Source organism: Bufo gargarizans, chromosome 3 (assembly GCF_014858855.1).
Source record: "Bufo gargarizans isolate SCDJY-AF-19 chromosome 3, ASM1485885v1, whole genome shotgun sequence".
Taxonomy (NCBI): Eukaryota; Metazoa; Chordata; class Amphibia; order Anura; family Bufonidae; genus Bufo; species Bufo gargarizans.
Genome location: NC_058082.1, coordinates 164359322 through 164386336, shown reverse-complemented (window position 1 = coordinate 164386336; position 27015 = coordinate 164359322). Strand labels below are relative to the sequence as shown.

General features: G+C 43.3%; 1 protein-coding gene across 14 annotated transcripts in view; it reads left to right on the top strand.

Moving 5' to 3' along the window:
• The window catches only part of PRPF40B (pre-mRNA processing factor 40 homolog B), an 88568-nt gene that overhangs the window by 50211 nt on the left and 11342 nt on the right, over positions 1 to 27015 (top strand). For 10 of the 14 annotated variants that reach the window (XM_044288229.1, XM_044288228.1, XM_044288224.1 and 7 more), the window contains 9 exons: positions 3752 to 3860; positions 4284 to 4434; positions 4566 to 4699; positions 8706 to 8820; positions 10006 to 10097; positions 18394 to 18510; positions 18598 to 18735; positions 19582 to 19677; positions 22217 to 22387. In XM_044288229.1, the coding sequence (XP_044144164.1) occupies positions 3752 to 3860; positions 4284 to 4434; positions 4566 to 4699; positions 8706 to 8820; positions 10006 to 10097; positions 18394 to 18510; positions 18598 to 18735; positions 19582 to 19677; positions 22217 to 22387 (1123 nt within the window). Of the gene's footprint in view, positions 1 to 3751; positions 3861 to 4283; positions 4435 to 4565; positions 4700 to 8705; positions 8821 to 10005; positions 10098 to 18393; positions 18511 to 18597; positions 18736 to 19581; positions 19678 to 21633; positions 21771 to 22216; positions 22388 to 27015 lie in introns of those variants that run through there. The other 4 variants (XM_044288226.1, XM_044288231.1, XM_044288225.1 and 1 more) reach the window with 2 other exon arrangements.

Here is a 27015-nt window from a genome sequence, read left to right as displayed (position 1 = left end):
AAGCATCCTCTGTTTTCTATCACTCAGCCAGTTACTTACCACATACAGACATTTTCTCAGAGTCCGAGCATTCACATTTTATATACTATCCTTTTATGTGGTCAGTGTCAAATGCTTTGGAGAAGTCCAGATACACGACATTTATTGATTCGCCGCTGTCAAGTCTAGAACTTACCTCATAGAAACTGCTTAAATTAGTTTGACATGACCGATCCCTCATGAAGCCATGCTGATATGGTGTTATTTGCTTATTTTCATTGAGGTACTCCAAGATAGCATCTCTTAGAAAACCTTCAAACACTTTACCCACGACAGATGTTAAACTTACTGGCCTATAGTTTCCAGGCTCTATTTTTGGAGCCTTTTTGAATATTGGCACCACATTTGCTATGCGCCAATCTTGTGGAACACTCACTGTCAGTATAGAGTCCTTAAATATCAGAAATAAGGGTCTGGCTTACTTAATTCTCTTAGGATACGGGGGTGTATGCCATCTGGTCCTGGCGATTTGTTTATTTTAATCTTTTTAAGACGCCGCTGTACTTCTTCCTGGGTCAGACAGGGCACTTTTAATAGGGAATTTACTTTGACATTCTGCATTTCATCTGAGTTTATTTTTCTCAGTGAATACAGTGGAGAAAAAAAAATATTTAATAGCTTTGCTTTCTCCTCATCACTCTCTGCAACTCCCCCCTCATTACTTTGTAAAGGGCCGACACATTCATATTTATACTTTTTACCATTTATATAATTGAAGAACATTTTAGTGTTAGTTTTGCTCTCTTTGGCAATTAATCTCTCGGTCTCTAGTTTGGCTGCTTTTATTTGTTTTTACATATTCTATTTTTTTCCTTATAGTTTTTCAGTGCTTCCTCACTACCATCCTGTTTTAGTGATTTAAATGCTTTCTTTACAGTTCTATCTATCCACATAGTTTTTTCTTGTTCCTTAAAGGGGTTATCCCATCATAATGATCACTGTTAAGGGCTCTTTCACACTTGCGTTCTTTTCTTCCGGCATAGAGTTCCGTCGTCAGGGCTCTATGCCGGAAGAATCCTGATCAGTTTTATCCTAATGCATTCTGAATGGAGAGAAATCCGTTCAGGATGCATCAGGAAGTCTTCAGTTCCGGACCGGAACGTTTTTTGGCCGGAGAAAATACTGCAGCATGCTGAGCTTTTTTCTCCGGCCAAAAATCCTGAAGACTTGCCGCAAGGCCGGATCCGGAATTAATGCCCATTGAAATGGTAACCATTGAATGGTTACCATGGCTGCCGGGACGCTAAAGTCCTGGCAGCCATGGTAAAGTGTAGTGGGGAGCGGGGGAGCAGCATACTTACCGTCCGTGCGGCTCCCGGGCGCTCCAGAGTGACGTCAGGGCGCCCCAAGCGCATGGATCACGTGATCGCATGGCACGTCATCCATGCGCATGGGGCGCTCTGACGTCATTCTGGAGCGCCCCGGGAGCCGCACGGACTGTAAGTATACCGCTCCCCTGCTCCCCTCTACTACTATGGCAACCAGGACTTTAATAGCGTCCTGGCTGCCATAGTAACACTGAACGCATTTTGAAGACGGATCTGTCTTCAAATGCTTTCAGTTCACTTGCGTTTTTCCGGATCCAGCGTGTAATTCCGGCAAGTGGAGTACACGCCGTATCCGGACAACGCAAGTGTGAAAGAGGCCTAAATCTGTTAATGATTTGATAGTGATCATTTTTGTAAATATACTTGATTAACAAATTCCCACCGTTTAGGATAAAATTCATCCCCGCTTACCTTATTGTTGTGACTCGGTCTCCCCTGGTTACGGCCACCGCTCTTCTCCAGAATCCCAATGGCGGCGCTTGCACAGAAGACTCCTTCTTTTCTCCTGGCCGGGCTGCTCGCTGTACTGAACGCGCACACTGCCGCGCATGCCCGACGGTGACTACTTCCCGGCCAGAATAGTACAGAGCTGCGAACACGCATGCCGGCTCTGTACTATACTGGCCAGAAATAAGTCACCAAGGCGCATGCGCGGCGGCGTGCGCGTTCAGCCCAGCAAGCGGGCCAGCCAGGATAAGACTTCAATCAAGATGAAGCCCGCCCCCAGCCAGAATCCAGGAAGTGAACGGCCCGGTGGCAGCAGGTAAGTATAAAAAGATGAAGTGGGATAACCCCTTTAACATTTTATTCCCATACGGTATGTACCTCTCACAATTAGATTTTAGGATGCTTTTAAAAATATCCCATTTTGTGGCTGTATTTTTATTTTTGAGGACTTTGTCCCGGTTAGTTAGGCCTATGGCCTCTGTTAGTTGGCTAAATTTAGCTTATTGAAGTTTAGTAATTTTGTTCCTCCCTGAAGAAACTTTCTCTTGAATGACAATTCAAGGTTATTACTTTATGGTCACTATTTCCCAGGTGTCCCCCCAACCTGCACATCTGTTGTTCTGTCAGGTCTATTGGTTAATACTAAGTCCAGTATGGTGGTCCCTCTAGACGGGTCCTGAACCAGTTGGGAGAGGTAATTGTCTTTGGTTATTGCCAAAAACCTGTTTTCTTTATGAGGTCTACAGCTTTCAGTTTCCCAGTCTATATCTGGGTAGTAGTTCCCCATAATAACGACCTCATTATGATCTGACGCCTCATCTATCTCATTTAGTAGTAGAATTTCTGTGGACTCTGGTATAATAGGTGGCTTATAATAAACTCTTATTTGTATTTTATTATTGTTTTTGCCTCTATGTATTTCTACCCACAGTGACTCCACACGGTCATGTCCCTCACTTATATCTTCCCGGAAGGGCAACATTTGTTTGTAAAACACCTAGGGGGGGAAAATTTATCATAAAAATGGCTTCAAAAAGTCACAAGCTGTGTGTTTGTGACTTTTTTAAATGCGACTTTTAAAAAAATTGCAAGTGCCTCTTTTTACACCATTGTCACCACTTTTCTAATAGGCGGCATGACAAGGGTAGAAAAGGGGCGTGAACAATAGCAGAGACAAACTTATCTCCATTTAGACCAGTTTTATGGCGCAAATTAAGCCACATATCTACGGCAGCTCTGAGCTGTCTTAGATTTCTGCTTAGGCGCAATGACTGCCAGAGAATACGCCTAATTTGTGATAAGGCCTGCACCTCGTTATAAATTAGGCACACCCTCCAGCAGCGCAGGGGATATCAAGACTGGTGCAGAAAGCGCTAATCTTGATGAATCCCCCTTAATGTATAACCATTATTTTATGCAGTCATGTCCTGGGCTTTTAGATATATTGATTTCTATTGAAATCTAAGTAGCTACTTACACACTTATTGATGTCACCATTGGAACTTCTACTAGCTGAACTTGTGTATGGATGCTTAGGGTTCTAATGTAAGTCCCTGGTCGGTCTGACACATCCTTGATGAACTAATTGATACCAAATCATGTTCCATATTGTACATGCATAGATTCGTTCAATCATGTCTCACATAATCAGAAAGATGACTAGTAGGTTTTCTAACTAGACTACCAGGGAGACCTCAGAAACAAGGGTGGGCTCTCTGGTGATGAGTGACATAAAAAGCAGCCCCATAAAAGCTAGTATGCCTGACAGTGGAACCTGTCAGAAGTTAAAGGCAGGAAAATACAGAGCACCACTGGGTTTAAGCAAGTAAGGCTGTGTATAAGGATTCAGGGGCACTGTCATCTATGGCAGCCGTCATATTGTGAAGCCTTAGCGCTCTTTGTAAAACCATGTCATCAAATATGTCTGTTTTTTGTAGGAAAGCTGAGCAAATGTTTGGAGAACAAGAAGTGTGGTCAGTTGTTCCAGAAAGAGATCGCAAAGAAATTTACGATGATGTACTCTTCTTTTTGGCAAAAAAAGAAAAGGTGACTAGTTTCATATACTGTACAACATGTCTAATTTCTGACCCTTTTCACTTGCAACATGATCTCTGTGTGACATTTGCTTGGGAGGTTTTCGTCCATAAACCCCCATTTTGCAAAACATGCACAAAACATCCAATGACAATGCTTTGTTGCAAAATTTGTCCAATCAGATCAATGGGCAACCGTGTTGTATTTGGTCACAGCAAGTCTCTCATGGTGGAGCCACTGTTGGCTAGGTCCTCAACACTAGTTAGTTCAGTCTAGTTAGTTGTTGTAATGATAATCAGAATGCCCTTGAGTTTTTCTCCTTCAGGGAACTTCAGTATGGGATGCTGACCTAAGAGCAATCAGAACTATGCCAGTTTTTTTTTGGACCTAGTGCAGCTGAAAGCTGGAAGCAAGGTTTGTTTTATATCTGTCTAGGAACAAGCAAAGCAGCTGAGGAAACGCAATGTTCAAGCACTGAAAAATATCTTGGATAATATGAGCAATGTTAGTTTCCAAACAACATGGTCAGAAGCTCAGCAGTACCTAATGGATAATCCAATGTTTGCTGAGGATGAAGAACTGCAGAGTGAGTACATAACAAAGGAAAACCGATGAGAGAGTGAAGGATTCAACAGTGGCAGGTTCTTCAGACTCTTACTAAGTTGGTGGTACTCTTGTAAATGCTAGGTGCTGTAGTCACTTGATATTTTTTTGTAGATATGGATAAAGAAGATGCACTTATTTGCTTTGAGGAGCATATCCGAGCTCTGGAAAAAGACGAAACTGAAGAAAAGGAAAAAAGTCGGCTTCGTGAAAGGCGCCAGCAGCGTAAAAATCGTGAATCTTTTCAGGTACATCCTAAGTTGGTCATACATATTCCATAAATAACATTCAATGCGGCTCACATGCCTTTTTCTATTTACTACGTTTTCAGTTACACAAAGTGCATGATGTTTTATGTGCATTAACCCCCTAGCAGTTTTACTGAGGCTTTGGGAAAAGGACCTAACAGTTCAGCCTGAACAGAGGTTGGACAGCCGGTGAGGGGGAGGGCTGCTTTAATCCTTCATATCTCGGGCTGTGTCTGGCAATCTAAACATTAAAACTAGACCAGGATCACAGAATTATCTCATAACTACATCATGAGATATAGCCTTTAGAAATCGGGTCGGGAATAATAGTAGCTTAAAGTGATAGCAGATTTCAGTTGCTATTCACTCCCGACCCGAGATAGTGTTTTGATCCTGGTCTCAATTTAAAGCTTAGATTCTCAGCTTTCAAAGAAAAGACCAAAACTCAGATAAGACCAGGCCCACATATCTAAGTGATACATAGCCCAAGATCTGAAAGGTTAAAGCAGCCTTCCCTTCATCAGCTGGCTGTGATTTCAGGCAGGTTGAAGGAAGAGAGGGGTTAGTGGGGGAACTGACAAGCTGCAGGAACAGAAAAAAAAAATCCCCTCTCATGATAAGCATTATTAATAGAGAGAAATCTAATATATTAGCCCTCACACAGTTATGTCATCAGAATTTTTTTTTTACTGAATCTTGGATTCTTGGAATGCAGCAACATAAAAACAGATCATTTTCTAAAAACAAGTGTTTTTATTGTGCAAGTATTCTAGCATAAATTTGACAATCATACGGACCCATAAATCATATTTATGCCACACAGTGAATGCCATAAAAATAAATCCCCCAAAATAATGTTAAAATTGCAGTTTTTTAATTACCCCATCAAAAAAAAAAATGGTTAAGAAAAACTACATTTCTTCCTGCAAAATTCAAGGTTTCATATAGCTAAATGAAGAAAAAATAAAAGAATGATGACCCAGTGTCATACAGAAGAGGAAAAATGTTACTGGTCCTAAAAGGGGTTGTGCCAGCAAAAATATTCTACCTTTTTCAAACCGGCACCTGAATCTGAATACTATTGTAATTGCATGTAATGAAAAATTTGGTATAGCCAGTGAGCTATTCAATAAAATGTATCTGTATAGCGCCACTTGCCGTCTGTTTAAATCTTCAACTGTCACCAGCCCTATCTTCTCTTTGAAGCCTTAGGCCCCTTTCACACGGGCGAGATTTCCGTGCGGGTGCGATGCGTGAGTTGAACGCACTGCACCCGCACTGAATCCTGACCCATTCATTTCTATGGGGCTGTTCACATGAGCGGTGATTTTCACGCATCACTTATGCGTTGCGTGAAAATCGCAGCATGTTCTATATTCTGCGTTTTTCACGTAACGCAGGCCCCATAGAAATGAATGGGGTTGCGTGAAAATCGCACGCATCCGCAAGCAAGTGCGGATGCGGTGCGATTTTCACGCATGGGTTCTAGGTGACAGTCTATTCACTGTATTATTTTCCCTTATAACATGGTTATAAGGGAAAATAATAGCATTCCGACTACAGAATGCTTAGTATAATGGTGCTGGGAGGGTTAAAAAAAATAAAAAAGTTAACTCACCTTATCCCCATGATCGCCTAGTTCCCGGTCGGTCTCTTCTTTAGCTGTGGCTAAAGGACCTTTGGTGATGTCAGATCACATGCTCCATCACCATGGTGATGGACCATGTGATTGGAGCATGTGATCTGACATCACCAAAGGTCATTCAGCCCAAGCCCACAGCTAGAGAAGAGACCGACCGGGAACTACACGATCTTGGGGATAAGGTGAGTTAACGTTTTTATTTTTTTTTAACCCTTCCAGCACTATTATACTAAGCATTCTGTATTCAGAATGCTATTATTTTCCCTTATAACCATGTTATAAGGGAAAATAATAGAATCTTCAGAACATCAATCCCAAGCCCGAACTGCTGTGAAGAAGTTCGGGTTTGGGTACCAAACATGCGCGATTTTTCTCACGCGAGTGCAAAACGCATGACAATGTTTTGCACTCGCGCGGAAAAATCGCGGGTGTTTCCGCAACGCACCCGCACATTTTTCCGCAACGCCCGTGTGAAACCAGCCTTAGGGCTCTTTCATACCTGCGTTCTTTTCTTCCGGCATAGAGTTCCGTCGTCGGGGCTCTATGCCGGAAGAATCCTGATCAGTTTTATCCTAATGCATTCTGAATGGAGTGAAATCCGTTCAGGATGCATCAGGATGTCTTCAGTTCCGGACCGGAAAGTTTTTTGGCCGGAGAAAATACCGCAGCATGCTGCGCTTTTTGCTCCGGCCAAAAATCCCGAAGATTTGCCGCAAGGCCGGATCCGGAATTAATGCCCATTGAAAGACATTGATCCGGATCCGGCCTTAAGCTAAACGTCATTTCGGCGCATTGCCGGATCCGACGTTTAGCTTTTTCTGAATGGTTACCATGGCTGCCGGGACGCTAAGTTCCTGGCAGCCATGGTAAAGTGTAGCGGGGAGCAGCATACTTACCATCCGTGCGGCTCCTGGGGCGCTCCAGAGTGACGTCAGGGCGCCCCAGGCGCATTGAATGACGTGATCGCATGGCACGTCATCCATGCGCATGGGGCGCTCTGACGTCATTCTGGAGCGCCCCGGGAGCCGCACGGACTGTAAGTATACCGCTCCCCCGCTCCCCACTACTACTATGGCAACCAGGACTTTAATAGCGTCCTGGCTGCCATAGTAACACTGAACGCATTTTGAAGACGGATCAGTCTTCAAATGCTTTCAGTTCACTCGCGTTTTTCCGGATCCGGCGTGTAATTCCGGCAAGTGGAGTACACGCATCCAGACAACGCAAGTGTGAAAGAGGCCTTAGCAGTAACAGGGAAAGGACTGCTGCCAGCTTGATATAAATCTAGCAGAGCAATGCATGGGGAGATCTCTGGATCCATGTGAGGTACAGGGCTGGTTCTAGCTTTGTTAGAAAGAGATTGTCACGTAATATATGATGTCTGATTTTTTTTTTTTTTTTTTACATCACTCATGGCATAACCCCTTTAAGGCTAAAATTAGTTATGTCACTAAGAAGTTAAAATGCATGTCAGTCTCCTGATTTTTTTGCTGCATATATTTATTTAAGACATAATTTCAAAATCTACAATAAAAAAGTTACATTTTCAGGAAGGTGTTTCCAATATTAATGTGACTGTTGGGGGTTAAAGTGAGTCTTTCTCCTTCCCCAAGCCCTATGAAATACAGTACTACATGAATAATATGGCTGACCCTGACTCCAGATGACTAAGGGTGGGTTTACATCACGTTTTTTGCCTCCGTTTGATGCATATGTTTAAAAAAAAAAAAGGATACAAAAACGCAGCACACCAAGTTCTTGTATCCTGCATAGTGCAGTAAAAAAGTATACAGTGGTAAAAAAACGTATACAGTTTTTTTCACAATGGAACTCTATGGTGAACGGATGCCACTGCATGGCATCAGTCTGAGGCATCCGTTTAATGTATACATTTTTTCTATACTTTAAATGGATGGGAAAAAAAGGGATTTGAACCCAGCCTAATTTATATATCCATACTCACCCCTGTTCCTCCTCTGTGCACTGGCAAACTGCCGCTTGAATATATTGTGAGGACTCATGAGCATGCAGATATCATGGAGAGGACTCTGGGATTACTCATTTCAATGTATTCCAGTGCTGGTTTGTGGGTGCACATCGTGGGAATGAGGGAGTGGGGTTGAGAATGGACATACAACGTAGTGATATATGGTCAGGGGCAGCAGTACTATTTATGCTTGGGGAGGGGGGAACACATTGCATTTAATGCTACTTTGATTTATTTTATAGTTTTGTTATGAGAGCTTCTCATAGTGAAGACAGCAAATAGTGGTGCTATGCCGTTATACTGTACGGAAGCCCATTATTTTTATCCCTCTCTAACACAATGATAAAGCACTGTTCTTCTGTACGTTCCTTTTGCAGGTGTTTCTTGATGAGCTGCATGAAACAGGACAGCTACACTCTATGTCTACTTGGATGGAGCTGTACCCGTCAGTAAGCACTGACACTCGCTTTTCTAACATGCTAGGACAGACAGGTGATTCTCTTTACCCTTGAATTCTAATTTTAAGAAGAGAGTGATCTGTTATTTCTAGGGAGGCGACTAATAATGTTACATCTTCTACTGTTACATCTTACCTGTATGGTCTGTATCTCAAGAGTGCAACTCTGGTCACATGACCCCATCCACTAAAGGTGGAGGTCCTTCCACCAACGTCACAACCACTTCTTCTGCCTTTTGGTCCGGAGAACGTCACCACCGTAGGCTGTCAAGTCGGAGGTGCCAGAATCCTTACTCCTTACAGGTGGGTAGGACTGTGGAGGGATAGTATTACAATATGGCATTAGGTATTGTACTCACCTGAGTACGTGTGCTAGGCACCACAACTCTAAGTTACAAGCTGAGTTGCTCACTTGGTGATGACCCTGACTGCAACGAAGGATCCAGACCAGGGGGACGTCGAGAAACGTGGATAGGTAAGTATGAAACACAGATCCTCACTACGGCGCTGTCATGTGAAAGAACATTCTCCAGGGAGATGTCCAACATAATCAGTAAATAGTTTTTTTAATCTGTCCTTTGGTGGTGACATGCTCTGGAATGGAAGACAGACGAAGTGGACAGGACATTGGCGCAAGGACTGTGTTGTTTATTAGATGGGCTCATGTGACCGGAGTTCCGATCTCAAGATACAGGTAAGTAAAGTATATTACAAAATCGTTAGGCAATAACTGTATTTATTGTAGACAGGAAACCACCTTAAAAGCTATAGTACATTTATATATGAAATAAGAAAGGGGAATTGAGCCTAGTTAGCCAGTGTCATGTTTCTTGTGTTGTCTTTTCTTACAGAGGAGTCGTAATATAAGAGAGAAGGTCGATATCATCATTCCAATTTTTTTTTTTTTACATTAGAACATTCTGAAGTAAACAGTTTCCCCTTATAAAATATTCATATTATGAAAAATATTGTGCATTACTATTGACCTACATGTTTTTTTGGGACAAAGCACAAACAGTAAGCACGCTTACCTTTGAAAATCAACACATTGGATGGCTGGTTGTGCTTCGTCCAAGAAAACCATTGTTTAGTACATTACCATAGACAGTAATACATAGACAAATATCACTCAGATTGTGAACAATAATCATCATGTCTATGGTCAGCTATAATAAATAATTTTGTAGAGACTGTTCTTGAGGTCATCTTTTCTTTTTCAGGCTCTACCCCACTTGATCTGTTTAAGTTTTATGTGGAGGATCTGAAGGCTCGATTCCATGATGAGAAAAAGATCATAAAAGATATTCTAAAGGTGAGCATGGCAGACTAGCCATAAGCTGTGTCTATATATAGATAAACATCATATATTCATCACGTACAGGCATCACATTGGATATTTTTAAGTCCGCTCTACACTGTGACTTGCCATAATGCACAAATCACAGTAAAATTGCAAAGCTAAAATAGTGTGACCGTAATTATTTCCTATGGATTTAAAAAAAATTATGAAGCAACCTATTAATGCTTAGAAAATATTCACCATTGCAGTTGCATTTTACTCATTTTGGGCGAAAAATCATATTTTTTTTAATTGGTCTTTATTAAACATATTCAGCCGTTCTGTCACAAAGGGTTGACTGTTTGTAAATTGTACTTTTTCTTCCACTTTGTGCCTTCTAATAAACCTTATTTCTAAATTACTAAAAGGTCATAAAGACTTATTTAAAAAGAGTAACTAAACTTTTGGGGGGCTATCTGTCATGGGGAGGCTAAATTTGATCAAAATGCCTAAAAGCCTTGTATCTACTTGAACACGCGTGCCCCAGTCCCCAAAAACCCTTTCAGTCGTTTACACTCTTTAATGGCCGCCTTTGTGTGGGGGAAGGAGAGAAGGAAACTGGCACTGGGGACCCTACAAAGGAGCTGGCAAAAGGGAGGGGCTGCCCTTCCAGATTTGTTCTTGTACTTTTTAGCCGGGCAATTTAGGTACTTGGCACCGTGGGTCTCAAGTGTAGAACTCCCTAACTCTGAATACTACCTACAATATTATCTGCAGCTATCTACAGGGAGTGCAGAATTATTAGGCAAATGAGTATTTTGACTACATCATCCTCTTTATGCATGTTGTCTTACTCCAAGCTTGTATAGGCTCGAAAGCCTACTACCAATTAAGCATATTAGGTGATGTGCATCTCTGTAATGAGAAGGGGTCTGGTCTAATGACATCAACACCCTATATCAGGTGTGCATAATTATTAGGCAACTTCCTTTCATTTGGCAAAATGGGTCAAAAGAAGGACTTGACAGGCTCAGAAAAGTCAAAAATAGTGAGATATCTTGCAGAGGGATGCAGCACTCTTAAAATTGCAATTGCTTGATCATCGAACAATCGAGCGTTTCATTCAAAATAGTCAACAGGGTCGCAAGAAGCGTGTGGAAAAACCAAGGCGCAAAATAACTGCCCATGAACTGAGAAAAGTCAAGCGTGCAGCTGCCAAGATGCCACTTGCCACCAGTTTGGCCATATTTCAGAGCTGCAACATCACTGCAGTGCCCAAAAGCACAAGGTGTGCAATACTCAGAGACATGGCCAAGGTAAGAAAGGCTGAAAGACAACCACCACTGAACAAGACACACAAGCTGAAACGTCAAGACTGGGCCAAGAAATATCTCAAGACTGATTTTTCTAAGGTTTTATGGACTGATGAAATGAGAGTGAGTCTTGATGGGCCAGATGGATGGGCCCGTGGCTGGATTGGTAAAGGGCAGAGAGCTCCAGTCCGACTCAGACGCCTGCAAGGTGGAGGTGGAGTACTGGTTTGGGCTGGTATCATCAAAGATGAGCTTGTGGGGCCTTTTCGGGTTGAGGATGGAGTCAAGCTCAACTCCCAGTCCTACTGCCAGTTTCTGGAAGACACCTTCTTCAAGCAGTGGTACAGGAAGAAGTCTGCATCCTTCAAGAAAAACATGATTTTCATGCAGGACAATGCTCCATCACACGCGTCCAAGTACTCCACAGCGTGGCTGGCAAGAAAGGGTATAAAAGAAGAAAATCTAATGACATGGCCTCCTTGTTCACCTGATCTGAACCCCATTGAGAACCTGTGGTCCATCATCAAATGTGAGATTTACAAGGAGGGAAAACAGTACACCTCTCTGAACAGTGTCTGGGAGGCTGTGGTTGCTGCTGCACGCAATGTTGATGGTGAACAGATCAAAACACTGACAGAATCCATGGATGGCAGGCTTTTGAGTGTCCTTGCAAAGAAAGGTGGCTATATTGGTCACTGATTTGTTTTTGTTTTGTTTTTGAATGTCAGAAATGTATATTTGTGAATGTTGAGATGTTATATTGGTTTCACTGGTAAAAATAAATAATTGAAATGGGTATATATTAGTTTTTTGTTAAGTTGCCTAATAATTATGCACAGTAATAGTCACCTGCACACACAGATATCCCCCTAAAATAGCTAAAACTAAAAACAAACTAAAAACTACTTCCAAAAATATTCAGCTTTGATATTAATGAGTTTTTTGGGTTCATTGAGAACATGGTTGTTGTTCAATAATAAAATTAATCCTCAAAAATACAACTTGCCTAATAATTCTGCACTCCCTGTAGTTTGTGGCCTGTATTGGATGACCTAGCAGTAGTCTCTGGGCATCCATTGCCTATCCATAAGTTGGCGCACCAGGTCTGGAGGGCTGCAAAGCTCCAACACTATTCTGACCTTCCGGATGAGGTGCCACTATGGGATAACCCAACAGTAACTATGCTGATGCAGTTCGAGGGAAGGGGCATTTGGCGGGGGTATGGAGTACTCACGCTGAAAGACCTCTATGAGAATGGGATTTTGTTCTCTTTTACTCAGCTTCAAGCGAAGGTGGGTGTGGTGCGCCCTTACTTTTTCAGATACTTACAGCTGCGATACACACTACATCATAATTGTATTTTCCTGAGGGAGACGCTATTCATGGCTAGAAAGGCAGTGGCTCTCAGATGGATGGCTGAGAGACCGTCTACAGTCGCTCAATGGAAAGCCTTAGTAAACCAAATAATTCCCTGGGAAAAAATTATGTTCTCCCATAGAAAATGTCCTCCGAAATTTGAGAAGGTTTGGGGATCCTGGTGTTCTTCGTCATTGACAGTATCATCGGCTCATATGCATTCTGTAGAATGAAACCCCCTTTCTTGAATGTATACACATTACAGACAACACAAAATAAAGTTGCAACGCCTTCTACTGTTAACTTTCCTTTATTGTTATTAGGCATTACAGTGAAATAATAGTGTACTCTGAAATGATCTATATGTGACTCGCCATCGGTCCTGTATGTAAACTTGTGCTTGTGCCTGTATTTTATTAATATACTGTTTGTAACATGCCAACTTCGCTTGTTATATTTTAATAAAACGAGTTTAAAAAAAAACTTTTAGGGGGCTACTTTCACACTAGTGTTTTTACTGGATCCGGCAGGGTTCAGCAAAAACGCTTCAGTTACTGATAATACAACCATCTGCATCTGTTATGAACGGATCCGGTTGTATTATCTTTAATATTGCCAAGACGGATCTGTCATGAACTCCGTTGAAAGCCAATGGAGGACGGATCCGTTTTATATTTTGTCAGATTGTGTCAGAGAAAACGGATCCGTCCCTATTGACTCCGCATCCCAGGACGGAAAGCAAACTACAACATGTTGCGGTTTACTCTCCAGTATGGGAATGCAACTGAACGGAACGGAATGCATTTTGGAGCATTCCGTTCTGTTCAGTTCAGTTTTGTCCCCATTGACTGAAGCGTTTTTTTTTTTTTTCGGTATCGAGCCCCTAAGACGGATCTCAATACCGGAAAACTAAAACGCTAGTGTGAAAGTAGCCTTAATTAAGTTTTTTTGTAAAATGTCCTAAATGCCCTAATAATACTTTTCTAATATACTTCATTAATGCATTTAGAATTTTTAATAGAGTTTTCCCTCCCTAAAGCGCATCTTTTCCTGTGCAGTTAAAATCCACTTTTCTGTACCCTGCTGACTTCTCAGCAGTGTACGGAGTACGGAGTCTACAGTTTATCAATGGGGACAGGGGAGCACCCAGGAATTTTGTCTAGGGGGGTCCGAAAGGCAAAAAATGTGGCACGTGTAGCGCGCTGTGCCAATTGTTTTGCCTGCCCATTTTTCAAAGCCCCCTTCATATTTAAAAATGCGGGGGCGCGTAGGGTGTTGTGCTGATTCTTTTGCCTGGTCATTTCTAAATGCTCTGTAGGAGTGGAAAAATGTAGTGCGCGCTGCACAATTTTTTAGCCCCGTCCATTATTAAAAGCCCCTCCTACATATAATAGGCCACTCCCATCAAACACTGTACAGCTGAAATTCTATTGTTGAGGCCTGTCTCTACACATCATACAGAGAGGGGAGGACCTGCCTGCTTCACATTGCACAATAAACAGCAGCAGGCTACAGCCAGGAAGCTCCTCCGCTCTCCTCCCTCCCCAGATCCTGCTCAAGGCCTGTGGTTCCCCCCACCATCTGCCACCCGCCCGTGGCCTGCTGCCCCCCTTGGCCGTCCTCACCCAGCTCTGAATCCTTCTTCTGCAAATGTCAGAGGGAGGAGCTGGAGCATCTCCTCTCCTACATAGCGCAACATACCTCTTACATCCAGTGATGTCACCTTTGTTGTAGACGTTCTCTTTCCTCATCTTCTCCATTCAGACCAGACCGCCATGATGATTTTTTCAGCCATCTCCAGTCTCTGCAGAGATTGACAAACAGACATTAGTTTCCCACATTTCCATCATCTTCACATCTTCTGAACACCCTTTCCTGCCTGCCCCAATACTATACTGCATAAACAGTGCACCGGAAATACTACTGTGCCCACTGTGCTCCCCAATACTATACTGCAGAAGCAGTCCCCCTGGAAATACTACTACCACGCAGATACTACCCCCTTCAACAATGATTGGCACAGAGTGCTTTAAAAAAAAATAACTGCGCCCAGACACTTAGATGTCCCCCAAAAATAATTGTTCTAAGCTGATACTTTGCCAGGGTGCCTCCCCAAAGTAACAGTTCTCTCCAAAATCCCACCAATATAAATAATTCTCTGCCAGAGCACACTTAGTAGTAATAATGCCCCTTTAGTGCCCATACTAGTGATCAAGTTCCTCTTTGCCCCCAGTAGTAGTAAAGTTCCCCCTAATACCCCTAGTAGTAATAATTCTCCCTATAATATGACAGTACATGAAATACCCCCACTTAGTGCCCGCAGTTGAGCTAATGTCTCCATAATGTATGCCAGTATAAAATACCCCTATATAGTGCCCCAGTAAATGCCCTCATAGTGCTCCTCTCCCTCTTCCCCATAGTGTCCCCCATAATATGCCAGTAAAAAATGCCCCTTAGTGCCCCCAGCTTATGCCCCTTAGTGCCCCCAGCTTATGCCCCTAAAGTGCTCCTCTCCCCCAATGTGCCAGTAAAAAATGCCCCTTCTTAGTGCCATCAGATGCCCCAATAGTGCTCCACTCCCCTATAGTGCCCCCAAATAATGCCCCATAGTGCCGCTCTCCCTTATAATGCCTCCCATAATGTGCCAGTAAAAAATGCCCCCTTAGTGCCACCAAATGCCCCCATAATGTGCCAATAAGAAAAAAGGCCCCTTTAGAGCCCCCACTTCCCCATAGTGCCCTCAAATAATGCCCCTATAGTGCCACCAGTTGCCCCATAGTGCCACTCTCCTCTATAGTGCCCCTCATAATGTGTCAATAAAAAAAAAGCCCCTTTAGAGCCCCCATAGGGCTCCTCTCCCCCATGGTGCCCCCCCATAATGTGCCAGTAAAAAATGCCGCTTCTTAGTGCCACCAGATGCCCCAATAATGCTCCACTCCCTCATAGTGCCCCCAAATAATGCCCCATATTGCAGCTCACCCCTATAGTGCCTCCCATAATGTGCCAGTAAAAAAATGCCCCCTTAGTGCCACCAGATGCCATAATGCCCCCCATAATGTGTCAATAGAAAAGCCCCCTAGAGCCCCCATAGTGCTCCTCTCTCCCATGGTGCCCCTCCCCCATAATGTGCCAGTAAGAAATGCCCCCATAGTGCCCCCCCCCCAAAACAAAAAATGGGCAAGAAATAAATGCCCCCAGAGTGCCACCCCCCAAACAATGGGGCTGTTAGAAATGTCAGATGCCCCCATAGTACCAGCTCCCCACCTCCCCCTAAAAAAAAAAAAATAATTACCTTCATCTGCAGTGATGCGATGCCCCGCTGTGTGCTGCTCTGCTCAGGTGGCGCAATGATAATGACTTCATCGCGCCGCCTGAGCCAGCCTCTGATCGGCCGCAGGCACAGTCATTTGTATCGCTGTCCTGAGGACGGCGATACAAATGAATATGAAGATGAGCGCTTCCACAATCGAGGCGCTCATCTCCTACTGCCTTCCCCCCCACCGCTGCCGGCAACTAGAACCAGGGCCGTGCCGTCTGTGGTGATCGGCTGTTAGGCCCTGAGGGATACAAAAATAAAATATATTAGTTGGTTGTTCTGGGGGGGTGGGGGGCCAGACCGTCTGGACCCCCCTGTAGATGCGCCACTGAATGGGGACACAATGCATGGAGTACGGGCAGAAGCACACATTGCTGCTCCCGCCCATGCCCCCTAGAACTTTCCTAAATGCTGGCATAGCACATGGGTACCTTGTAACCATGTGTTATGCCAGGATTAGCTCAGCTGTGTCTGCTTCACTAAGCTAACAGTCCTGCATGTCAGCTTTTAGCTTAGCGAAGCAGGAAGAAGGAGCCCGCTCCTCTTAGCTAATCCTGGCATAGCACAGGATTACAGGGTACCTTTGCTTGAAAAGTCTAATGATGCCACATGTGCCTTGAAAAATTATTCACACCCCTTGAACTTTTCCACTTTTTTTTATGTTACACCCACAAACTTAAATGTATTTTATTGGGGTTTTATGTGATAGACCAACACAAAGTAGCAAAGTATGTATGACGTGAAAAGAAAATCTGAATAGTGTGGGGTTCATTTATATTCAGCCCCCTGTACTCTGATACACCTAAAATAAAATCCAGTCTGACCAATTTCCTTCAGAAGTCACCTAATTAGTAAATAGAGTCCATCTGTGTGCAATGTATTCTCAGTATAACTACAGCTGCTCTGTGAAGGCCTCAGAGGTTTGTTATAGAACATTAGTGATCAAACAGCATAATGAAAAATAAGGATCACACCAGACAGGTCAGGGATAAAGTTGTAGAGAAGTGTCAAGTAGGGGTAAGGGGGTAAGGCTATAAAATAAATATCCTAAGCTCTGAACATCTCATGGAACAATGTGTCAATCCATCATCCGAAAATGGAAGGAGTATGGCACAACTGCAAACCTACCAAGACATGGTCATCCACCTAAACTGACAGCCCAGGCAAAGAGAGCACTAATTAGAAATGCAGCCAAAAGGCCCATGGTCACTCTGGAGGACCTGCAGAGATCCACAGCTCCAGAGGGAGAATCTGTCCACAGGAAAACTATTAGTCATGTACTTCACAAATATGGCCTTTATGCAAGAGGCAAGAATAAAGCCGTTTTTGAAAGCAAGGCATAATAAGTCCCGTTTGCAATTTGCCACAAGCCATGTAGGGGACACAGCAAACATGTGGAAGAAGGTGCTCTGGTCAGATGAGACAAAAGTTTAACTTTTTGGCCTAAATGCAAAACGCTATGTATGGTGGAAAACTAACACCGCACATCACCCTGAGTACACCATCATTTTCTTTAGCAGGGAAGCTGGTCAGAGTTGAATGGAAGATTGAGCTAAATACAGGACAATCCTGGAGGTAAACCCGATAGAGGCTGCAAAAGACATGAGACTGGGGCGGAGGTTCACCTTCCAGCAGGACAACAACCCTAAACATACAGCCAGAGCCATAATGGAATGGTTTAGATCAAAGCATATTCATGTGTTAAAATGGCCCAATCAAAGCCCATACCTAAATCCCACTGAGAATCTGTGGCAAGACTTGAAAATTACTGTTCACAGATGCTTTCCATCAAATCTGACGGAGCTTGAGCTATTTTGCAAAGAAGAATGGGCAAAGATTTTATCCTGTAGATATGCAAAGCTAGTAGACACATCACCCAAAAGACTTGCAACTGTAATTGCAGAAAAAGTTGGTCCTACAAAGTATTGGCTCAGTTGGGCTGAATACAAATGGACACCACACTTTGCAGCTTGTTATTTTATAAAAATTTGGAAAACTATGTATCATTTTCTTTTCACTTCACACATACTTGCTACTTTGTGTTGGTCTATCACATAAAATCGCAATACGTTTGTGGGTGTAACAAGAAAAAAATGTGGAAAAGTTTAGGGGTATGAATACTTTTTCAAGGCACTGTACATGAGGATTCTCCTGAGTATGGCAGTATGTTTAGTTCTGATTCACACAACTGTGGTCGGCCGCATCCCCCGGGCATCAGTGTTTTATGATACAGTCAGTCGGTCAGTGGGCATGGACCGTGTTTCCCAAGCCGATCACGGTCATGGGAATCAGCCCTACATCTATTCCGTGTTCTTCTCATTGTACGCTTTTATTCCTCAAACAGGATCGGAACTTCAGTGTTGAGGTGAATACTACATTTGAAGACTTCGCACACATTATCAGTTTTGACAAGCGAGCGGCGACACTTGATGCAGGAAACATCAAGTTAACATTTAATAGTGTAAGTGTTACAATAGGATGAAATAAGCTGAAGGGACAAGAAGGAAATAGTCTATATTGGTTATTTATTCTCCTTCATGATATCTAGCTGCTGGAGAAAGCAGAGGCTCGGGAACGTGAGCGCGGAAAGGAGGAAGCTCGAAAGTTTAGAAGAAAGGAAGCTGCATTTAAAAGCATGTTGAAGCAAGCGGCTCCACCTCTGGAAATAGACAGCAACTGGGAGGATGTAAGTGGTCGATGACTGGAAACTCATGTGCCACCAAATTGTGGGCAAGCCTTACAGATTCATACATCTTTGTCCTTAATTATGCCACAACAAACCTTTATCATCCATCCACAGAATAGGTGATAAATGTATGAACGCTGAGTCTCTGAACACTTGGCCTCCACGATCAATAGAACAAGGAGCTTGGAACTCCAATTTAGTGATCAGTTGGGATTATAGTGGTCAAATCATCATCCCCACTGATCATACATTTATCACCTATCCCGTGGACAGGTTCCCTTTAGATGATACAATTCTGCCACAGTAGGGGGGAGCTTAGGAGTTGACTATACTGTTTATACAGTGAACATAATAAAGACACTATATGGAGTAAGCCTCAGCTAGCTCTAGTGGTGCTAGAATAGAAGTATTTAACTTAAGGGTTTGGAGCTCCGTTTTCTAAAAATCAGGGTGATGACCAATATGCCATTACAGCTCCCACTGACTCTTGACTCTGCCTAGTTATCTAGCTAAGCTGTAAATATTTAACCACATGCCTAGGTAGATTTGCCATTAGTGGTCTCATAGAGTTCGGTGACTCTAAGGTTAGAGTTCAAATGTTGACTATAATGGTTATTTGGCTGTCTTAGATATGAGAAATAGTTGAATGGAAATGTAAAAGACTTCACACAACAATCTTTTTATTGTAGTGGTGAATTCAGTTTACTGATTAGTATTGGGCCTAAGCATCATATGCATGAATTGTAAATCATCTTTTGGCCAGGCGGTGTTTTATTAATTACTATGGGTCCCAAAATGTTTCATGTTTCTACATTTTTTTGTGAGATCCTACATATATATCTGCAGGTGCGAGAGCGTTTTGTTGGCGACAGTGCTTTTGACCAGATTACAGTGGAATCGGAAAGGATCCGTCTGTTCAAAGAATTTATGCTGTCTATTGAGGTTTGACCATTAATTCTTATTTGGAATGTAGAATGAATGCATTATGAATGGTATATTTCATAGAACACTCATGCACTCCATGCTCAGAGCTTATAAATATTCACACATCATTGTGCCAAATGACTGTATTGAGGGTAGTTCTGTACAGAGCATAATTGGGCTATCACAGAGGTGTGTGATGTATGGAAGAAGATTTCTGTACACAAGGCACCTGCCAGCCTATACAGCAGTGCATGGAAGCCGTACCGCTATATAGGCAACGTATGAGCCCATAGGTGTCAAAGAAAATACTTAAATCTACTGAGTAATCTAGATTAAACAACAGAATAGAATGCATTACTTTTCACAGTCATTACATTCTGTGCTTAAATCATTACTGTAAGGCCTCATGCACACGGCCGTTGTTTTGGTCCGCATCCGAGCCGCCGTTTTGGCAGCTCGGATGCGGACCCATTCACTTCAATGGGGCCGCAAAAGATGTGGACAGCACTCCGTGTGCTGTCCGCATCCGTTGCTCCGTTCCGTGGCCCCGCTAAAAAAAATATAACATGTCCTATTCTTGTCAGCGCTTTGCGGACAAGAATAGGCATTTATATTGAAGGCTGTCCGTGCCGTTCCGCGAATGTGCACGGACGCTATCCGTGTTTTGCAGATCAGCGATTTGCGGACCACAAAACACACCACCGTCGTGTGCATGAGTCCTAAGAGTATGTTCACTCTTTACAAAAAATGTATTCTTCATTAAAAAGGTTTTTTTTCTGCAACATACGCATAGATTGTTACAAACCTCCTTTAGATATACACAATACTTACTAATGAAAATTAGAAGCTCTTTGCGCACATTTTTGAGCAAAATTGTGTCAGGTCCATCTACCAAATACAAGGTGATTTCCAACAGACCGGATCTACACTAACAGACCTGCATCTCCTCACCCTGAAGCCTACATATATGGGACAATGTAGAATCCAGCTATGTTATACTCTGATTAGAAGCCCTGGGCAGGAGTGCACGGGAGGCAGCCACTCCCCCAAATGTACAAAGTTAGGCTACCCTGTGTTTTTGCTGTATGGTTTTGAGAACGCCTCTTTAATAATACAACCAGTTGCATCCGTTCAGAATGGATCTGGTTGTATCATATCGAAAATGAAGGATCCTGTTTTTTTTTTTTGTGTCCATAAAAACCATATCTGGCACCATTGACTTACATGGCTTTTGGTGCCGGATCTGGCTTGTTTAGTTTCCCATGCTGCTCACAAAAACGCTGCTTGCGGCATGGGAATGCAACAAACTGAAGCGGAATGCGTTCTGGTGCAATCCATTCCGGTTTGTTTAGTTTTGTCCCCATTGACAATGAATGGGGACAAAACTGAAGCGTTGTGCTGCGGTTTTGAGACCCTATGCTGGATCTCAAAACTGGACAGTACAACCCATGATCTGAAAGCATGCTTAGACCAGCACCTTAAAACAATATGTGCCGTAATAAAGTACAGGTGCATGCTACCATGGCTGCAATGCAAAGGAAAAAAACACTATGCAGCAACCCACTGCTCCATGCCCAGACACATGTAAACCCCGGAAACATGACTAAATCTGAATTGCATTATTGTTATATGCATAAGCATGCACCTGTACTTTATTTCATACTGTTTGGAGGTGCTGGTCTAGCTTTGTTTTTTGCATTGTACATTTGGGGGATTGGCTGCCTCCCGTGCACTCCTGCCCAGGGCTTCTAATCAGAGTATGATATAGCTGGATTCTACAGTGCGCTGTATGCTGTAGGCTTCTGGCCCAGGAGATGCAAGTCTGTTAGTGTTGGTCCCGTCTGTTGGAATCCTCCTTGTAGCTGGTAGATGGGCGCAACACAATTTTGATAAAAAATGTGCGCAAAGAACTTCTAATTTCATATAATGAGTATAGCAGTTATGCAATTCAGATTTATTCATGTTTTCATTTAGATAAAGTGGACATTTCTGGAACCAATCTCTCCAAGTAAGAGTCCAGACTTCTGGTTAAGAATTTTTAAGAATTGCTGTTCCCTCATAGCCCACACGCACCGCTAATAAAGATGTATTCACATAGACCAGTGGTTGGAGATGCTTCTGTATGCTGACTGAAGGGAGCGAATACTTGCCAATCAATTATTTTGTGTGTAATATTTGTAGTAAATGTAGATTTGTTTTCACTTATACATTATACATACATGGTTTAGTGAACTTATTTTCTTATAGTATATCCTATCAGGAAACTCTGAGATAATATTTAGGGTCTCCTGTTCAGGATCCTCATCTCTTGGCCACAGTGGAGAATGGTTACACAGTGCATCTCTCGCTCCTGTTTTGCATTACATAGAAATGTGTAATGCTTTGTTTCTCCTGTAGTGGCGCTGCAGGGATATGAACACTTACTGCCAGGTTTCCCGCTGATTATGGGTTGTTGCTTGGGATGATATTGTCAAAGGACCCTTCTAATAAGTATGGATTGTCCACAGAGGACCAGTCCGTCAAATAAACTAGTTTCATTATTCTGCTTTGCATCTAGTGTCCTTTTTTGCAGAATGAATGTCAGCATCATCATTTTAAGAGCAAGAAACACTCCAAAAAATCCAAAAAGCACCACCGCAAGCATTCTCAGTCACCCATCCCAGCAGAGTGGGGGAGGAAGAAGGTTCCAGACATCTCTACATGGGATCCCACTGGAGCAGTGGAGAAAGTAAGTGACATCATTTTAAAGTGTGTGTTTCTTCATTGTAGCTCCAAATTTGCCTAATTTATTAAACATTTCCAACATTTTTCAAGTAGAAAAGCCTAAAAACACAAGGCTTTACGTCTGCAGAAGATTAATAAACAGGGCATGAGCCTCGCTCATGAATCTGGTGTGTGCTGTACTTGGGGAGAGCCCAGCGCACCATTCCTATGATTCACAGGTACTAATAGAAATGTGCTGTGTACATTACATTACTACAAGAGGGGAATTAAAAAAACTGGTAGAAAGTGTAATCAATATAAGAACACGTGTCATAGATTCTGTCTGCTACCAGCAATACTACTTTTTTGCATTGCAGAGGATATACATGAATCTGCTAATTAAGTTTTGAACCATGTTGATACCAGGGTAAACAGCGCCAAAGAAAAGATATCCTGCTTGTACATCTGTTTGTAAATTGGTTGCCAAGTCTGGACAACCTTCTCTCCTATACTCTGTTAGAGCTCAATCAGCTATTAGAATGGGCGCCGCTGATCAGTTCTGGAGGACTGGATATCTCCATTGAAATCAGTGGGCACAATGTAGCATGGGGTTAAAGAAATGGAGCAGTAAGATTAGAAAAAGAGAAACAAAAATCTGTGAATTTAAGAAACAAAAAAATGTATTAAAATTAATATTAGGGTGTATTTCACCACTGGATGGAAATGGCCAGGGGAGGATCGGCCATAGACCTTACAGGGAAATTCCCCGGTGGGCTGAATGCCCAGGGGGCGGTCTGAGCCCTCCTCACGGCCGGCCAGTGGACGTTTTTGGAGATGTATTTTGTGCTGTTGGTGGCAGTATTTTATGATGGACTGGTGGTATAATGTACCACAATATGGTATTGCTGGCCCTGCCTTCCATCAATTTAGACCCAATTACAAAACAGGGCCACTTTTAGTATTTTTTTCATAAATCTGCATCAAAATTATCAAATACACATTTGTCTGAGACTTTGCTGGAGATTTGCTTTAGAGTTCTACACTGTGCATTGCAAACCTAAATTAACAAACTGTGGATTTAAAATCTGCAAATTATTTATGCAGCGTGTGGATGAGTTTGGTTTGAATTTCACTTTGCTAGTACTGTAAACCCGGCGGATTTAGCACCTGCAAGTCTGCGTCATAACATCTTCAGTTTGTATGCCATATGTGAACATACCCTTACATTGCTGTTGTCTCGGCAGCTAGATCTGTGGTGACATCTATTAGTAATCTTGTTGCTCTGTTCTTACACTAAGAAATGACCTGTCACCAGCTTAAGCACTTGTCTAAAAGCATTATGGAAGCTCACAGAGACTGGAATGACATAAATAGACATGTGAGCTGAACACTGACCAGACAGCTATATGACCACTTTACTGTCTACCTTTCCATTGCTTGGGATTAGGGATCGACCGATATTGATTTTTTAGAGCCGATACCGATAATCGGTGAACATTCAGGCCTATAGTCGTTAATTTATACCGATATTCTGTAAATTTTCATTTTTGAAAAAAATAAATAAAATTCCTACACAAATCTCCTGAAAATGAATGTCTATTGTTAACATGTAGTTTTTGTGTACATCTTTCTTTTTCATTTATACTTAATATATATATATATTTTTTTTTACTAACTATTAGCCCTCTTTAGCAGCATGGAGCCGACTATGGCAGCCAAGGCTTCAGTAGCGTCCTGGCTGCCATGGTAACCAATCGGAGCCCCAGGCTTACACTGCTGGGACTCTGATCGGAACTGCCACTGAGGAGGAGGTAGAGAGGGGATCCTGTGGCCACTGCCACCAATGATTAATACTGGGGTTGGGGGGGGGGCGCACTGCGCAACCAAAGTCTTTAATACTGGGGTTAGGGGGGGCGCACTGAGCCACCAATGAAGATAACTCGCCCATTAAGGGTCCATTCACACCTCCGCAAAAGGGTCCGCACCTTTTCCGCAATGTTGCGGAACGGGTGCAGACCCATTCATTCTCTATGGGCCCGGACGTGAAGCGGAGAGCACACTATGTGCTCTCCGCTTCCGCATTTGCGGAGCGCGGCACCGAACTTCCGGTCCGCAGCTCCGCAAAAGATAGAACATGTCCTATTCTTGTCCGCAGCTGCGGACAAGAATAGGCATTTCTATAGCGGGTGCCGGCCGGGTGTGTTGCGGATCCGCAACACACCACGGACGTTTGAATGGACGCTAATTCATATACAGGAGGCGGGTGCTGGCTGCAGAATCACATAGCCGTCTCCCGACCTCTATGAGCGGTAGCTGCGATCCGCGGCAGTTAACCCTTCAGGTGCGGCACCTAAGGGGTTAACTACCGCAGATCGCAGCTACTTGTCATAGAGGTCGGAAGCCGGCTATGTGATTCTGCAGCCAGCTCCCGCCTCCTGTATATGAATTAATGAGAGAGGTACCTTCATTGGTGGCACAGTGGCCACAGCTCCTCCCCTCCTCTTGTCCTCCCTTCTCTCATTGGTGGCAGCAGCAGCACAGGGGGGAGGGAGACACTTCTTCCTTCTCCCCTGTGCTGCTGAGGGAACATGAGCGCGCTCTCAGCAGCGCGATCCTTGTTCCCCATACGTTATCGGTATATCGACAAAATAGATGCCGATACCGATAACATTCAAATTCCTGAATATCGGTAAAACAGATAATCGGTCGATCCCTACTTGGGATTAATTGTATAGGGCACAGTTATACTAGTAGTAGTGCCACTAACATTATAGACTCATATGCATTGGATAATAATAATCTTTGTATAGCGCTAACCTATTCTGCATCGCTTTACAATCAGTGTGGATGTTGTTACAAAGTCATAACATGTATGTTTTCATATTTCAATCATCCTAAACCATCCATTAACCATCTCCCAAAAGGTTACAAGCATAAGATGGACATTTACATGCGACTTTCGTACATACTAGGACCTATTTTGAATGAGTTTTGATAGCAAAAATGTAGTTCAAAAGGAAATTTGGAGGCTAATCAAGACAATTTAAAAGGGTTGTCCCGTTATTTCCTCTAATTAGCCCATGGTACTAACCTGTGGAGATGTTTTACTTAGTACTTACCTCCCCCGATGCTGCCTTCTCCACTGCACTTGCATATTGTCACGGGTAAGGAAGGTAGAGAGGAAGTGCACCCCCTAAACTGCCACCCTCAACCCTGTCCCTGCCTAGTTGCACCTCCTGCCATAGGTGACGGGGCGCAACACTGGACGATGGTCCCTGACCTACGTAAGTGTAGAGCAGAGCGAACAGAGAAAGAGAGGAACAGACAGCCAAGGCAGAAGGCGGTACACAAGACTAAGGCAAACGGATAGACAGGGAGGTAGATAAGACAACAGTACCCGGTGATGGGAAAGGCAATGGCGGGTCAACTAGCCGAGGTCGGTCCGGGAGGTCACGTCAATACAAGAGATGAGGCAGGAGACGAAATCCGAGAACGAGCCAAGGTCAAATCCGAGAGATAGCGTAGGTACTAAGGGAGCGGGCAAAGCGAGGTCAGGAAATAAACAAGGTCAATACCAGAGGTCAAGTAGGAAGCAATAATATTAGTACACACAGCTCTAGAGATGAAAATCACAGGTAATGCTACTTTCACACTTGCGTTCAGAACGGATCCGTCTGAGACGGATCCGCTTATATAATGCAGACGGTGGATCCGTTCAGAACAGACCCGTCTGCATTATATTGTAAAAAAAATTCTAAGTGTGAAAGTAGCCTGAACGGATCCGTCCAGACTTTACATTGAAAGTCAATGGGGGACGGATCCGTTTGAAGATTGAACCATATTGTCTCATCTTCAAACGGATTTGTCCCCATTGACTTACATTGTAAGTCTGGACGGATCCGCTTGCCTCCACACGGCCAGGCGGACACCCGAACGCTGCAAGCAGCGTTCAGGTGTCCGCCTGCTGAGCGGAGCGGAGGCTGAACGCTGCCAGACTGATGCATTCTGAGCGGATCCGCGTCCACTCAGAATGCATTAGGGCTGGACGGATGCGTTCGGGGCCGCTTGTGAGCCCCTTCAAACGGAACTCACAAGCGGACATCCGAACGCTAGTGTGAAAGTAGCCTAACCTGTAGCCAGCAGGCCGCCTATATTTATAGTGGGAAGTGAGGGTCATGTGATGTGGCCAGCGTCACATGACCGACAGACAGACAAGTCGAGCACAGAGTGACACAGGTACCCAGGACCTCTCCTCGGGTCCAAAACCTTTCCAGTGGACCAGGTAGTGAAAGGAGTTTCTAACCTTTCTAATATTCATGATTCTAGAGATGACAAATTCTTCCAGACCTTCAACCTCCACAGGTGGGGGAGGTTTTTTAGAAGGAACCACTGGCAACACATATTTCTTGAGTAAAGACTTATGAAACACATCATGTATACGAAGGGAGTCGGGTAGTTTTACTCTAAAAGACACTGGGTTAATAACCTCAATAATATTATATGGTCCTATGAAACGCGGAGAGAATTTTCGAGAACAATGTTTCAAAGAAAGATTCTTAGTCGACAACCATACTTTATCGCAGAGTACGAAATTTACTCCCTTGGAACGTTTCTTATTGGCATGTCTATGTTGAAACTCCTGGGCCTTTTTCA